Below are 15,576 nucleotides of genomic sequence, written 5' to 3'. Positions count from 1 at the left end.
ATATAAAGATGTACATGATAAAATGCGACTCATGCATCCATTGCTTTTCTAGGTTTGTGGGTAACATTGAAATTACTTCCTGGAGATATCCATCAGATAAGAAAAGAATTTCCTCATTTGGTGGACAGGACCACAGCAGTGGCTCGGAAAACGGGGTTTCCGGAGATAATCATGCCTGGTAAGAATGGATGAATCCTTTAGCCCCTCTGAGCGTGGGGTGCATGCGGCCGGCATTGGGAGGACTTATTTAGCTGGCCGCAAAGGGCAACATTTAGGTAGGAGCTCAGGGAAGCAGAGGGTCGAGGGTGTAAAGCCCCGCGTGGCGCTGGGTCATTCCTGCAGGCAGGAGCTGCGGCCAGCGTGACAGCTGAGCACCCGGGGTCAGGCCGAGGGGAGGAGGTTTCTCTTGGTTATAATAACCCTGGAGGGCTGGTGTGGAGCGACTCCTGGTGATACAGTAACAGGGATAAGCAAGTGAAACAGCATTGGCCAGAGACCCAGCCCTGAGACCTTGAGAGGGTTTCTGTCGCCAGCTGGGCAAAACGCCATCACGATCATAATCAAACGCACCGCTGTTCCGCGCTCTGCTGTTGCCCTTAATCAGGACGCCTGCAATTTGTCTTCTGCCCACAGTGTCTGGAACGGAAGAATGGACGTTTGACATCTCACTCACCCTGGCTGAAGGACTGAATGCGTTTGGTCGGGTGATACTTAATAATGTGACAGAGGGTGATCAGACAGGGGACCGTTTGGAGAGCTGTGCAGAATTCACTTTTAGGCTCTGAGGAACGGATTGATTATGATGGTTGGGTAGGACTAAGGCGACTCCTTTACGATAATAACGTACGTTCACGAGGATGGTCCTGGGCCCGTCTTATGATCCTATAAGAGCATTTGAATTATCCAGAATGTGTTCAAAATGAAGGGAGCACAATTTGGGTAAATATACCCTCTTATGTTCCAAGCTTTGAAAATAACCCTCTTTGGTAGGTATGGGTTAAATGTCTCTTCACCACAGTGGTCCACAGCCTTGAACCCCATCCGTTGGCCCCAGAAGCGAGAGTGCAGGCATCCCACCCTCTGGTATGAATATCATTTCTGCCCCTCCCTGGCCCTGGGCAAGTTAGCCGATCTCTCTTAGCTGTGGTTTCCTCCTCTGAAGAACAAGAATAATAATAATTCCTACCTATAGATCTGGTTGGAGTTAGGATGCTTTAGGGTGTAAGTAACAGAAAACACAAGGCCAGCTCAAATGGCCACACCCTGAGGATACTTGTCGGTCATGTGAATGAGGAAAAGGGACAGAGCCTGCTGCCAGGTCAGCCTGGACCACTGGCTCCGGTTCTCTGCAGCCCCCTCTGCTGAGCTGTCTCCTTTGCGTGTTGACTTTATCCTCTGGGGACAGGTCCTGCTGGCGCCCATCTTCTTCCCAAATCCCAGTGTCCTGAAGAAGACGACATGCTTTCCACCCAGCGTTTCCAAACAAGCAGGCCGAGCGTCATCTGGCCTGGACTGCTCAGGTCCCCTGGGGACCCTGGACAGCGATGGTGGTTACATATGCACATCGGCCACAGGGACCTCTGGAAGGGGTCAGCTCCTCCCAGCTGCCAGGGCTGTATGAGGGAGACAGGGACACACACTACACATGTCTGGATAGACATCTGGTCAAAAGAAGGAAGGGGGAGCAGAAAGTGACAGCCCAACACAAAGGCTGCCGCAGGGCGGATGCGCAGGTTCCACGCATGAAGCCTGTGAACGTTTACAGCTGGTCCCCGCTCAGTGTGTTTTAGTTATCACACTAGTATCGCCCCAACCCAACCATGGGTTTTACGCTTATTAAACTGGTAATGAGAGCCCATGTTAAGGTTAACCTCTGATATTTACATATGCCTTCAGTTTCCAAATGACATTCATATTAATCATCTGATTTGATTCTCAACGAGATCTTGGGAAGCATGAATCTTTATCCTTGATAACCGTGGGATACTTTTTGGTTTGCAAATACTGCTCCCATTAATAATCTAGCTTGATTCCATATAAGGATGCTGGAAGCCTACAAATTGGTGTTGAACTAATTCCCATCAAGATTAAGCCACAGCCTGAAGACACACGGGTAACGAGCAGTGGAAACGGGGCCAAAGCACCCCGTGGTCGGTGCTCCCCTGCAGCCTCCTGGTACCGGGCTGCGCTGTAGGTTCACAGGGAGAGCTGGGCACTCCGTGTGCCTCAGCGTTACTGCTTCCTTGATTTTAGGGCATTTTAGGGACATGTTCTTTCTGCTCCCTCTGCCTTTCAGGGCTGTTGTGGGTCATTGTCTACTCTGTCTGTTAAAACGATACGAAAGACATCTAACATCAGCTAGATTGAGTGTTTGCCAGTCTCACTTGTAGAGGAGGTAAGTGTGACACTCAGCAAGCTAAGAAACGATGGAACACCTATTGCTTGTATGAGTCAAGGCTGTTCTACATGCAGCTAATTAACTTGGACTTCCGAGTGGACATACCGTTTGCATTTGGATTCGAGGTGCAAATTTGTAGATGAGGATAACGTCATTGACATCATGCATTTATCTTGGGTGACCTGAGGAGGCGCTCGTGTGCAAAGGGAAACCTGGGAAACTTCTGGTTCACACTGCCTGTGCCTCCCTTACAATTGATAGACTTAAAAAGTAAGTCTAAACCTCTAAGGTAATCTCATGATCGATGCATGGGAGAACTGTGCAGCTGGCTTGTTCCATCTCCTAGGTCTGGGGTTGGGCTTCCCATAGCAAGCAAGCACGGCTTCAGTGAGTCCCCCACATCCTCGGTGGCTGAGTGACCACGGAGAGGCTGTGAGCACCGCACCTTACCCTTCTGGGGGCGCTCTCTCAGACCCCCGCCTTCAGCCTCGCAGAACCTGTGCCTTCTTGTATACGCGTGTTTATGGAGACGTGCATCTCCTTTGCGCGGTGGGAGAGCCGGCCGTGTCACTGTTGCTGGTTCTCCTACCTTCTCATGACCCGCTGGGAATCCCTGGGTCCTTCTGAAGGATCCTGGTGGGGAAGCAGAGTTGTCGCTGGAGCTGGGAAGGCGGCTGGAGGCTTGGATGGGCCACCTGTACCTGCTTCCAGCCTCCTTCCTCCCCAGAATGAGAACCTTGTAGCCCGGGAGGCATTTGCTGAGACCCCTTTGTGAGTGAGTGCCCATCGGGGGTATTGACCTCCTGTAAATTGGGTCTTACTTTTGGGCTGGAGTCAGGATCCCTAGGCCCATAGGAGGAGGGGACCCTGAGGTTCAGCCGCCTCCCTGCCCAGCGCATGCTGCCTCTCTGGCTGACGAGGCCCGTATGAAGCTGCTGTGGCCCTTTTTGATTATGGCGTTGGTGCTTTGATAGAGTTTTCAGGCGGAGCCCTTGTACAGACTACCCTGCCTTATCCATCAGGCCGTTTAGTGGTGAGTGGCCTGGGAGGTTAAGTGACTGGTCTGAGGTCACACAGCTAATTAGCGGCAGGTCCTGGACCGGCAGCCTTGCCTCCTGCCCCCAGCCCTGTACGCCATCCTTCTTAACTTCTCCGTGGTCGCTCTCGGCGATCACAGCCCTACTCCTTTTCCAGCAGCTACTATGGCAGTGGTAGCAACCCGCTGGGATTATTACAATAATGACTTTTAAATGAAAGCTTAATCTAATAGTTGGATACATTAAAAGCCAGAATAGAGCAGTCTAGAAAGCAAAAGAAAAACAAGAAAGCAAGGGGATTTTTTCTCTTCGGGGATCCTTGTTCTTTGCCCAGAGCAGGTCATTTGCTGCTCCTGGCCACACTGTTGAGGCAGCCAGACAGACAGCAGAGCAGCCGTCAGAGCGTAGCGATGCTTCCTCTAAATCATGTTGCTGATGAAGCTTGCACAGTTCTCCCAGTCGGACCATTACCAGGGGCTTTGTGTATTCTCAGGGGGAGGAAGCGTCTCGAGCTCACTTGTTGCGTGTGTGTGTGGTGGTATTTTTGGGGGCACAGTTTAAGGCCCATCTCACTTAAAAAATGTATGAGGCTTTGCTCCCTGTGTCCCCGTTCAGGATCTTGACAACTGCCTGCCAGGACGAGAGAGGATTCTTTGCAGAAAGTTTCTCTCTTGACCCATCCCTAGTCCCTGATCCTAAGTGTCAACTCAGGACATTGGCTTGTGGTTCAGATACTGTTTTTGTTCAAATCCTCAGTGGAACGAAAAGGAGGCCAGTATTGCTGGTTATCCTTGGTGTGCCAGTGGGTGTTGGGATATTCCTTGGCTACTGAGCCTCAGCTGACTGCAGCCATGCCCTAACAAGGGGTAGCGATGTGGGTTGCAGTGGGCCACGGATGCTGGGGGTTGGGGGGGGGCTAGCGTCTGCGCAAACCCACTGACAGCATTCGAGCTGCCCTGGGCATGGGCTGCCCATGGAGTGTAAGAGCTCCTCTGCCCACGTGAAGCAGCAAGCAGATAATTAGGGGCCCTGACGTTTTCCTCTTTCTTGCAAGTCTTATAGTGATAAAGATTGCCTTTGTCATGCCGTTAAATGCGGACGCTATTTTGTAGAAAATATTTCATAATCATCTAATACAGTATTTATGATACTCTGCTAGGAATGGCAAAAATCAGTTACACTGTGAATAATGGATTGGTTTTTTTTTTTTTTTTCTATTTTTGCGGTACGCGGGCCTCTCACTGTTGTGGCCTCTCCCTTTGCGGAGCACAGGCTCCGGATGCGCAGGCTCGGCGGCCATGGCTCACGGGCCCAGCCGCTCCGCGGCACGTGGGATCTTCCCGGACCGGGGCACGAACCCGTGTCCCCTGCATCGGCAGGCAGACTCTCAACCACTGTGCCACCAGGGAAGCCCTATGGATTGGTTTTAAAGGTGTAATTTTTTCCCCCCAGGTGATGTCCGAAACGATATCTACGTAACATTAGTTCAAGGAGATTTTGATAAAGGAAGCAAAACGACGGCAAAGAATGTTGAGGTTACAGTGTCTGTTTACGATGAAGATGGAAAACGACTGGAGGTATTGATTGTTGCAAAGTTGAACCTGTAGTGTTTAAGTTTTACTTCCCAAGTGTGCGCCTTGGCTCTGCTGCAGGATGCCAAAAGCCACAATCTCATTTCTGGGGAAGAGCGTTTGCGTTTTCTTCCTTTTCTTCCCTTGCCTAAGAGGGCTGGTTTCTGCCAGGTCCCAGCAGCCGGCCTGTCTCAGGACGACCCTGGGGTCCTGACCACCTTCTTTTTATTTATTTGTTTATTTTTGGCTGCGTTGGGTGTTCGTTGCTGCGCGCGGGCTTTCTCTAGTTGCGGCGAGCGGGGGCTACTCTTCGCCGTGGTGCGCGGGCTTCTCATTGCGGTGGCTTCTCTTGTTGCGGAGCACGGGCTCTAGCATGTGGGCTTCAGTAGCTGTGGCTCTTGGGCTCTAGAGCGCAGGCTCAGTAGTTGTGGCGCACGGGCTTAGTTGCTCCGCGGCATGTGGGATCTTCCTGGACCAGGGCTTGAACCTGTGTCCCCTGCATTGGCAGGCGGATTCTTAACCACTGCGCCACCAGGGAAGTCCAGCTGACCACCTTCTTTTTCCAAACTCTCTCCTGGGGTCCCACTTGCCGGTGTAAACCCGCGGCTCAGAGGGCGAACGATCACGTTAGAAGTTCAGATACTGTTATTAGCATCTTTTGAGACAGATGGACACTGAGCCCCAGAGAAATCAGTCACCTTGCTCAAGGTCAGAGAGCTCATGAGAGGTGGAACTGGGTTGTGAATCTGGGCCTCTGAGCCTTGCGCTTTGCTCGGTGGTGGTTACCAAGACCTCCTCCTGCGTGGTCACAGCAGCCTGCGGGTGCCCTGGGAAGTGCTCAGAGGCTGCGGCCTTCTCTGAGGACTGGAGGCTGAGCCCAAGCTGGGGCCCTCCGCCAGCTGCTTCTCTGGCCCGTGGCTGCAGCCTGGGCTCCCCTGGGCCCACGTGGCCGAGAGCAGTGCCCTGTGGGTGCTCCTGAGGCCCAGCTGCGCCAGGAGGTGGGTGGCATCCTTTCTCTCTGGGTGGCCTGTGTCCAGTGTCCCTGCCCTTTTCCCCTGGGCTTTACCGGTCTCGCTCTCCGTAGAGGCGAGTGGTCAGTGTCTGTGGCTAAAGAAGGGACAGAGTGCTGCCACCTCCTTTTTGGTCTGTAGCCCTTTACTCCAGCCGCCGAGTCAGGCAACTTGCTGCGGGTCCAGGGTGAAAGTTATTAGGGGTAAGGGTACGAAGGGTGGAGGACAGTAGCGTCCCCATATACCGCATAGCCATGAAGATCTTAGATGTCTGTGAGCAAGGTTTTCTGCTGGCTGCTGGCTCCAGCCAGATCTGTTCTTCCATTGCTGGGAGGTGTTCCATGGGCCATGGGGTTTTTGGTGTTCCCCGAGGGCCCTCGCTCCTTCTGGATCATCAAACCGGGCGGGGGGTTGGGGGACATGGATGCAGCCTCAGACTCTGTGACGGCTGATGCGATCTCTTTATGCCTCTTCTTTTAAAGCATGTGATTTTCCCGGGCGCTGGTGATGAAGCTATTTCAGAATACAAGTCCGTGATTTATTACCAAGTGAAACAGCCGCGCTGGTTTGAGACGGTTAAGGTATCATTTGCATGGTCCTTTTCCCATGGGGTTGATTATGAAATGCTCATTTGTACCCTGAGGAAGTTCCCGCCTCCTGCCCAGCCCAGGGCTGCCCACCGTGGACACCCTCCGCCAGCCCCCAAGGCACGTTCAACGAAGTCCTTTAGGGTTGCTAAGGAACCGCGCTGGTGTTTCTTGGAATTTACATTTACTCTCCTCTCCTTTTGGACCTAAAACCAGGACTTTCCTGGAGACAAATACAGAGTCCTTTAAAGATAGTAATTGTCTTTCTCTTTCGGGTCTGTCTTATGTGTGGCATGCTGTCTTTATACCAAATGGAAAAAAATAGAGATGATAATACACGGAGGGCATCGCTGGAGAGATGCGTCCTGTTCCCTTGGCCTCGGTGCTCTGCGGCTCCTAACGCAGCCCGCGGATACCCGCACGCAGCCCACACACCACGCACGGGCTTGGGTACTGGGACACCAGGCCAGCGATTGGCTTTGGAATACAGATGTTAGCTGTGAGATTAGGGACAGTCTTGCCTTAAAGGCAGCAGGTATTAAGTCTTCTTCCTTTTACTGTAAGTCACAAAGGGACCGCCTTCTCGCTGCAGCCGAGGGCGGGTCCCTACAACCGTAGAGGGAATACAGACACCTCCGAATCGGGGCCAAAATCGAAAATGGTAACTTTTAAACATAGACTCTTCACACTGAGGGTCACATTTAAAAACAAATTCAGCTGCCTTGTCCAGTGTGCCTGGCATCCCGGACAGTGTTATCTGGTGTAAATTTTCAAAGGGCATTTGCTTCTGGGACAGTCATACAGGGGATGAGGTGTGTGGTGTCTTCTCCCTGCAGCGCAGAAGAGCGTAGAGTGGTCCAGGATGTCTCCAGGGGAACAACGCTGATGGAGCGAGAAGATTTCCTAAAGGTGCTCAGCTTCTCTCTCTCTTCCGCAGGTGGCCATCCCCATTGAGGACGTGAACCGCAGTCACCTCCGGTTTACCTTCCGACATAGATCGTCCCAGGACTGTGAGTAACCACACGCTTCGTTATCCCGTGTTTATCATGCACTTTCTCTGGATGGTTCTAGAACGTGGCTACTGTAACACAGTGAGGTCTTGACACTTCAGCTCCGCGCCCGCGCGAACCTGCTCCCGTGAAGTGCTGTCCACTCTGATTGAGTTGATCCCAGGAGATCTTCAGTTTCTTCTCAAATTTGTCTGATGAGGTGCCGCTCCTTCCTGCTCACCCCTTGGGTTTCCTCTTTCCCCTTTGGCTTGTAATACTGCCCCGTCCATCAGAAAAGTCACTGAGATATAATACCTAGCTTTCAAAAATTACTCTTAATGCTCTTGCGTCGGCGTTGAAAACCTCTGGCTTTGCTGGCAGCTGCTGGTGCCTGGAGCTCTGGCTTTGCCTTTTCTCGTCCACGATGGTGTAGCCTTGGCCGTGAGGCCAAGACTTTGGGAGGAAGGAAGTTTGAATCAGTCACCTTCCAGGAGGATTTATTATCGATGATTGAAGTTTGTCTCATTACCTGTGTTGAATTCGTTGTCTGCTAAGGACATCACCCTGTGCTAGACACTAAGTAAGATACCACAAGAGGAAGATACGCCCCCTGCCCTTCATGGTCTCTATCCATCTGGCAGTGGGCTAAGGTTTGAGAAAATAAGTGATGCTTGGTCACGTGTGCAGCGGCATCGAGGGAACAGTGGTCTGGGTGGGCGCATTTGTCACCCACCAGCCTGTGGGGGCCAGAGCCCTGCGGTTGGGGGACCTCAGCCCTGGCTCTGTGTATCTTCACAGATGTTTCAGCCTGAGGAGGGGAATGCATGGGGGCTGCCGATCCCTCAGCAGAATGCCGGCCGTAGGATAGGGCTCCACGGGACCACCGTTGCTGTGATGGTGTGTCCACCCTCCTTACTGTTTCTGGGGGCCTGCCTGACCTGTGCCCTCCCCAGAGTGTGGAGCCCGCAGAGGCAAGGGTGCAGGAGAGCAGCCGGGAGGGTGAACACGTGAGCAGAGACGTGAAGTTGGGGGTACGTAGACCCCTGTGTGGGACCAGTGAGAAGCTCTGTGAGGTTGAAGAGGCGCGAGGACTACAGGGCTGGTGTGTGGAAAGTGTGACTGTCAGCCCGAAGATGTGCTTGTGTGGGGTGAGACTGGTAGGTGGCTGAACCAAGGGGTCTAGAACAACACGGGGTCCCTCGTGGTGAGTGGGCGTGTGGAGGATGCCGGGGGTGGGTGGGAGCGCGATAGAGCATCATTCCACCCCTCCTCTTGTCCCAGTGCTTAAGGGGCCAGCTGAGAAGGGGTCGGGGCCCAAGCAGTGTGGGAGGCGCAGGGTGTGAAGTCTGGGCAGCTTGGAAAGCAGGGCCCACCCCATTTCGGGCCAAATCCAGGCCACCAGGCAGCGGGCTGGGGTCTGCTAACTGTGGGCACTCCTGGACGGCTGAAACGTGGATGGATAAGATGTTCGGACGGATGCGGACACCTCTTCGTACGTGTTCATCGTGCTCTTACTCTCTCCTGGCGCAAGTATTTTTACCACGTTATTTAGGTGAGTCCTCACCACGATGCCATGTGGTAGATCATTGGCGCTTCCTACATTACAGATGAGGAAACTGAGCCTCAGAGACCCCACCTCAGTGGCCCAGAGTCACCTGATGGTCAGTGGAAGACCTCTGGTTCCCACCCCAGTCCTTGTGTCTCCCCTGCCTTTGGGGAGCACCGAGGCCACTGCCGTCATTTGGTCTGTGTTGAGCACCTGCTGTATACACAGCTCACACAGAGAGTTCTCCTCTTGCCAGACTTAGGTGGGGTTGAGGCGTGAGATCGGCTCGCGAGAGCCACGTGCGGAGCAGCGGCCTGGGAGCGTCGCCTGCGTTAGGCAGAGGTGCGGGGTGAGCAGGGTCAGGTGGGTGATTGGGGGAATTGGGGGCAGGTATGTCTTCAGCCAAGTCCCAGAAGGTGTGGTGGGCCCAGCGCCCTGCACAGCGGAAGTGCCAGGGGTGGGAATGGGCTGCAGGGGAGGAGAGGGTGGGGAGCCCTGTTGCAGGGCAAGGACAAGGTTCTAGAATACACAGGGGACTTGTCTCAGAAGCACGCTCCCTCTTTAGAACAAGCTCATTCTCTCTAATTAATAGATTACACCAGGGCAGAGGGATCTCTTTGGTAGCATTTTAATTTTCAAAATCCTTGTTTTTCTTGTCAGTTTTAAGTACTCATTATAGACAAGATGCTATCACCCGGCCTCCCATGACACATTTGCATAATTAATGAAGTCTCCCCGGCCACAGCTGGTGGGGTTTGGGGAACGTGTCAAGCATTGCAAGTGTGATGCTGACGACGTCCCGAGCTGTCCGCTGCCGGCAGGGTGGGGGCCAGTGGGGCCCCTGCTGGGGCCTTGTCTGCAGATGCTCTGGGTCAGAAATGGGAGGAAGGCCACGCTGCATGCCCTCCCCGCCGCCCCAGGCAAAATGCGCGCTCTTTACCCCAAGTGGAAGAAAGTGAGGGGATTTCTCCTACCGGGAGCTGTCCTTGGGGCTGGGACGTTTGGCGCTGGTGTGACCGTCTAACACTCTGCTGCCGCTTGTTAGCCGTTGCGAACGCATCCGCTGGTGTTCTGTGTGGATGCGGGCAGATGAGTGGCTTCTGGGGCCGGCCTGCCAGGAGCCGAGTTTCCCTTGTTTGCAGGGGGCTGGTTGGGTCCGCCAGCGCTGCCCGCCCTCTGGGGCATGTGGCCTTCCTCTGTGGCCTCTGACGTTTTGTAAATTTCTTGTCTGCCTCATGATGGCTGCTAATGAGGATGTAACAAATGCAGTCCATCCCCTGTGTGAAGATGCAGAATATTAATAAAAGGTGCACTTTTCAATTGTGTGCTACTGAAGAGTAGGGTCAGGGGAAGCCTTCTGCTGGCAGATATGGTCACGTGTCCTGAACTGCAGCTGCTTTCAGAGAGATGTGTTTTTAATTTTTTTCATGTCAGCCCAAACTTAAAAGGATCTCTTCCTTCTCACCTGAACACTGAGTTTTACGTTTTTAAGAACCCTTTCACAAAGTTCTTTCAATTTCTAGAAGTACATAATTTTTGCTTTTATCCCTCCCTTTAGCTTTGGTTGGTCAATTGTTCATCCAGCTAATTAGCTAGCATTTATTGAGCACCTAATGTGTGCCAGACCCGATGGACACCAGGAACGCAAAGACTAATGAGACGTGGTATCTCAGGCAGTGATGTCCTATAGCAAATATTTTGAGCCCCTGACTCAAGGTGGGCAGATGTATGCTCTTCAACCTCTGTCCTTTCATCTCCAAAAAGAGAATCTGGGATCTATAATTTTTTTTTTTTTTTTTTTGCATCCCAGCAGCCATGGCTCACGGGCCCAGTCGTTCCGCGGCATGTGGGATCTTCCCAGACCGGGGCACGAACCCGTGTCCCCTGCATTGGCAGGTGGACTCTCAACCACTGCGCCACCAGGGGAACCCATGGGATCTATAATTTTAAAGGTCTTTTCTAGCCCTGAAACTCAGTGTTTCCGTGCTGTGTTCAGCTTACATCTTGAAAAATTCATCACAAATCCATTTCTTCAGTCCAGACTCCTCATCTGTCTCTACCTGATCTGGCACCTGCCCACCTTGGAGCTCTCACTGCCTACCACTCACCAGCCACACGGGCTTCTAGTCCCCAAGCAAGGCAGGCTGGTCCCACTTTAGGGCTTCCGTATTTGGCCATCTCTTTTCCTGGAGGGTTTACATCTTGGCTCATACGTCATCAAGAAGGTCTTCTCAGAGAGACCTTTTCCAACCATCCAGCTGGGTGGTCCCTGTTCCCATCAGCGCACTTTAACAAGCCACCGATTTTTGTTTTATTTGTTATCTGAAAGGACTTAAAAAAAATAAAAAATTATTTATTTATTTTGGCTGCACCAGGTCTTAGTTGTGGCTCACCAGCTCCTTAGATGTGGCATGCAAACTCTTAGTTGCGACATGCATGCGGGATCTAGTTCCCCGACCAGGGATTGAACCTGGGCCCCCCATTAGGAGCACGGAGTCTTACCCACTGGACCACCACGGAAGTCCCTGAAAGGACTTGTTTGTTGGCGTCTCCCCATCTAGAACAAATATTTGAGTACCTAACTTATATAGCAGAGGCACTATTTCATGCACTGGGGAAATAGCAGTGAAAAAATACACAATGTCTTTTGCATGGGAAAGGCCAGTGGATGAAACTAACAATAAACGTCGTCTCCCCGCTCCCCTGGCCCTTTCTCATGCACAGACACCCTACAGGCTTGGTAATCTCTTGGTAATCTGGTAGTAATCTCTTGGTAATCTGTTGTCTTAATCTGCTTGGGCAGCCATAACAAAATACCATAGACTGCCTGCCTTAAGCAACAGAGATTTACTTTCTCACAGTTCTGGAGGCTGCAAGTCCGAGATCAGGGTACCAGCATGGTCAGGTTCTGGTGAGGACCCTCTCCCAGGTTGCAGACGGCCGCCTTCTCTCTGTGAGCTCACACGGAGAGGGACCACTCCGGTGTCTGTTCCCCTTCTTATAAGGGCACCCGTTCTATAGCGTCAGAGCCTCACCCTTATGACCTTTTAACCTTAAGAACCTCCTTCTAGGCCTTTTCTCCAATACAGCCACATGGTGGGGGGGTTAGGCTTCAGCATAAGAATCTTGTTGAACAAAACAAAACATAACAGTTCAGCCCATAGCGACTATGAAGAACTGACCAGGGTAGGCGTTTGCTCTTCTAGGCAGGCTGGTCACTTCAGAGCAGGTGATACTTTGGCAGAAACTTGAATGAAGTGAGAGAAGGAGTCTCACATGCTAATTCTGGGGGAAGGACTTTCTTGCCAAAGAGAACATTTCACAGTAGGGTGTTTAGTCCACTTGGGACTTATATTTGTGGAGGGTGTGAGGTGAGCGTCCATCTGTTTTGTTTGTCCCTGCTGACACTCTGAAGGGTCTGCCCCTTCCAGTGGTCACTTGCAATGGCCTGTGTTTTCATGCCCTGTTTGTTCCCACTGGTCTGTGAATCCCTGTGTTAAAAACCCACCGTCTTCATTGTTACCACTTTCCAGTTCCTGTTGGGTTTTAGTATTGCAGGCTTTCCTCCACGTTCCTTTTCAAAACCATCCTCCTACTGTTGGTCCTTTACTGTAGAATCAGTTTTCAAGTTTCACAAGGAAGCTCTCCCATGAGATTTTGATTGTAATTGCTTTGAATTTACAGATTAGTTTGAGCACAGCTGATCCTTTTATGATAAGTGAACGTTGTCTATATCTCCGTTTATGTTTACTTTAACATCTGTCAGAACAGTTTTGTAATTTTTTTCAGAAAGGCAGCCCTTGTCGCATTTTATGATGTTCTTTTTTGTCGTGATGGCAGTAGAAAATGATTATTAATTTCCGTTGCAGCTAAGGATAAATCCGAGAAGATATTCGCACTCGCTTTTGTAAAGCTGATGCGTTACGATGGGACCACCCTAAGAGACGGGGAGCATGATCTTATTGTCTATAAGGTACGCTCTTCTGTTGGTGCAGTGTTGCTAATATTGACTGTTTCAAGTCTTTCTGGGCTTCCTGGCCTGAGCTGACATTTCCCATCTTTGTGAGAACACTGCTATCTAGCAACATTTAATTATGTAAATGAACATTTCAGATGACCAGCTGTCCCTGAGGAGAGAAGCTGATACACAATAACACATTAAGTGCTGTTTAAAAAAATCCTCTGTGTGAATGAATTCATCTACAGGAATAAGGGAAATCATTAAAATAAGCAGTTTAGCACAGGGAACTCTGCTCAATATTATGTAACAGCCTAGTTGGGAAAAGAATTTGAAAAAGAATAGACACATGTATATGTATAACTGAATCATTCTGCTGTACACCTGAAACTAACACAACACTGTTAATCAACGATACTCCAATATAAAATAAAAAGTTAAAAAAATAAAATAAGTGGTTTAGCAAATGATAAAGAGCAAATATCATGATGGTTAAAAGGATTAAGGATCCTAAGGGGTAGAAAATATTGCACGGGATTGTCAGTTGTATTTGACCTGTTGCATCATTAAACCCACAGGCGGAAGCGAAGAAGCTGGAAGACGCCGGCACGTACTTGAGCCTGCCATCCACCAAAGCCGAGTTGGAAGAGAAGGGCCACTCGGCGACGGGGAAGAGCATGCAGAGTCTTGGGAGCTGCACCATCAGCAAAGACTCCTTCCAGATCTCAACTCTCGTGTGCTCGACCAAACTGACCCAGAATGGTGAGTTTGGGGCCAGCAACGGGTTCGCCCCTGGAGTTTTTCTCCTTCAACCCCATCTTTCTCGTGCTCCCTGCTGAATGGAGGAGGCTTCCTTAGGTCCCTGAAGCCTGCCGGCGAGTCATTCACACCTTCCCTCCGTAATGGCCCATGTGGATGCTGTTGGACAAGGAGAGAGGGAGAGGGTGACGTCGTTCTGCTCTGAAACTCACGTTCTGATTTTATGCTAAAGATGAACCTCAAAGAGAGATAAAGCAATGGATTTACTTAAAAAAAAAAAAAAAGCTTTCTGGCCAAGGGAAGGGAGAAATCCACACAATTTGGAGTCAGACCAAAGCCCTGAACTTGAGCCTTGGCCCTGTGCTAATAACCCTGGGAATGACCTCGAACTAGAGTCTCTGAGCTCATTTTCCTCATCTATACCCTGGCTATAATGCCTGCCTCAGAGGGCTGTCTGAGGGCTATGGGAACTCTAGGGGGTGAGGCCCCTACCCTCCTTGGGTCTTCCCCTCTCTCAGCTAGTCATTGAGATAATTACCAGTTACCTTTAGTTTTACAAGTTGGTGTTGACGACATTTCTAGTCCCCCTGACAGCGAGATAAGGCACCCCTTGCTGATGCACTCACACCAAAGTGCGACCTTAACGCAGCATCAGATGGTGCCCAGTGTCCCCACGCTGCGGGCCCGGGTGCTCGACATTGTTCCCACGGGCTTGCAGCCTCCGCAAGGCATGGCCGTGCGGCCAGGGCCCTCCTGATTCAGACCACACTGTCTGGTCGAGGCAGAGGGTCCTCTGCACAGATCTTACATCGAAAAATCGAGTTCACCAAATGTGATGGCCTCACAGCCGTACAGAGTAGCTTTACGTTCTCTTGAAAGTCAGCTTGAAAATCCAATATGTTTTCCTCTCAGCCACTGATACGGATTTTGATTATTAATGTCGGTTGCTGTCGTGAATCGTGTTCCCGGGGGTTGTCCGTAAAGCTTGGCAGTTGTCTCGGATGGGCTCAAGGGACAGTCATGATTTGGACTTTAACAGGCTGATCACAGGACAGAAGGAACCTGTCATCTGGAAGGCCCTGCGTGGTAGTGGAGAGTGCAGGTCCTGATCAGACTTTCACTGCCTGCCCTAGTAACCTCCATGAGCAGACGGAAACCCTTCCCTGGGGCACTGTGTTCCGTGAACGCATGGGGAGGGGTAGGGAGTTTGCAAGTTTAGTGCCCAGGGAACATGCTGTCAGCAAGGCGGGTGCTGGCTTGAGACTGGGTTATAGGAATGATGACCCCGTAGGTCAGATGTTACCCTCTGGATATGGCCCTGATAGTCAACTAGCCTGACAGCTGGCTACTCCTTCTAGGGCTTCATTTAACTCAGGGCAGCCTGTCCAATGGGGCACTTAAGCTTCTGCTTTGTCTTGCCATCTTCGCTGCGTGGGAAGCCACCTTCTTAGAAATGGGTCATGTTCCGAAAGCACGTTCGGAAGTTGTTATTTGGAACTTGAATATATTTTCCCCATTAAAACAGTGTGTTGAATAGCGGTTAGGTTGTGAGGCCCACACACAGAATCCTTCTTAACCCACATATCCCTAGGGAAGACAACTGTGAACTAGGACATTCTCAAGGTATTAAGTCACAGTAATTTCCCGGGGAGATGTGTCCCACCTCCTCTCTCCCTTGAGCTCTTTGAATCTCACCAGACACAGGGTAATCCCCTCTTTGG

At 51.2% G+C, this 15,576-nt stretch overlaps 1 protein-coding gene across 2 annotated transcripts in view; it reads left to right on the top strand.

The window, feature by feature from the left end:
• Window positions 1–15,576, top strand: part of DOCK1 (dedicator of cytokinesis 1) — a 528,830-nt gene that overhangs the window by 90,703 nt on the left and 422,551 nt on the right. For both annotated transcript variants that reach the window (XM_082855005.1, XM_082855004.1), the window contains exons 13-18: window positions 53–178; window positions 4,888–5,012; window positions 6,499–6,597; window positions 7,541–7,613; window positions 13,008–13,111; window positions 13,675–13,858. In XM_082855005.1, coding sequence (XP_082711131.1) covers window positions 53–178; window positions 4,888–5,012; window positions 6,499–6,597; window positions 7,541–7,613; window positions 13,008–13,111; window positions 13,675–13,858 — 711 coding nt within the window. The remainder of the gene's footprint in view (window positions 1–52; window positions 179–4,887; window positions 5,013–6,498; window positions 6,598–7,540; window positions 7,614–13,007; window positions 13,112–13,674; window positions 13,859–15,576) is intronic.

This window comes from Leucopleurus acutus, assembly GCF_964270905.1.
Source record: "Leucopleurus acutus genome assembly, chromosome: 14".
Classification (NCBI taxonomy): domain Eukaryota; kingdom Metazoa; phylum Chordata; class Mammalia; order Artiodactyla; family Delphinidae; genus Leucopleurus; species Leucopleurus acutus.
This window is presented reverse-complemented; position numbering and strand designations above follow the sequence as displayed.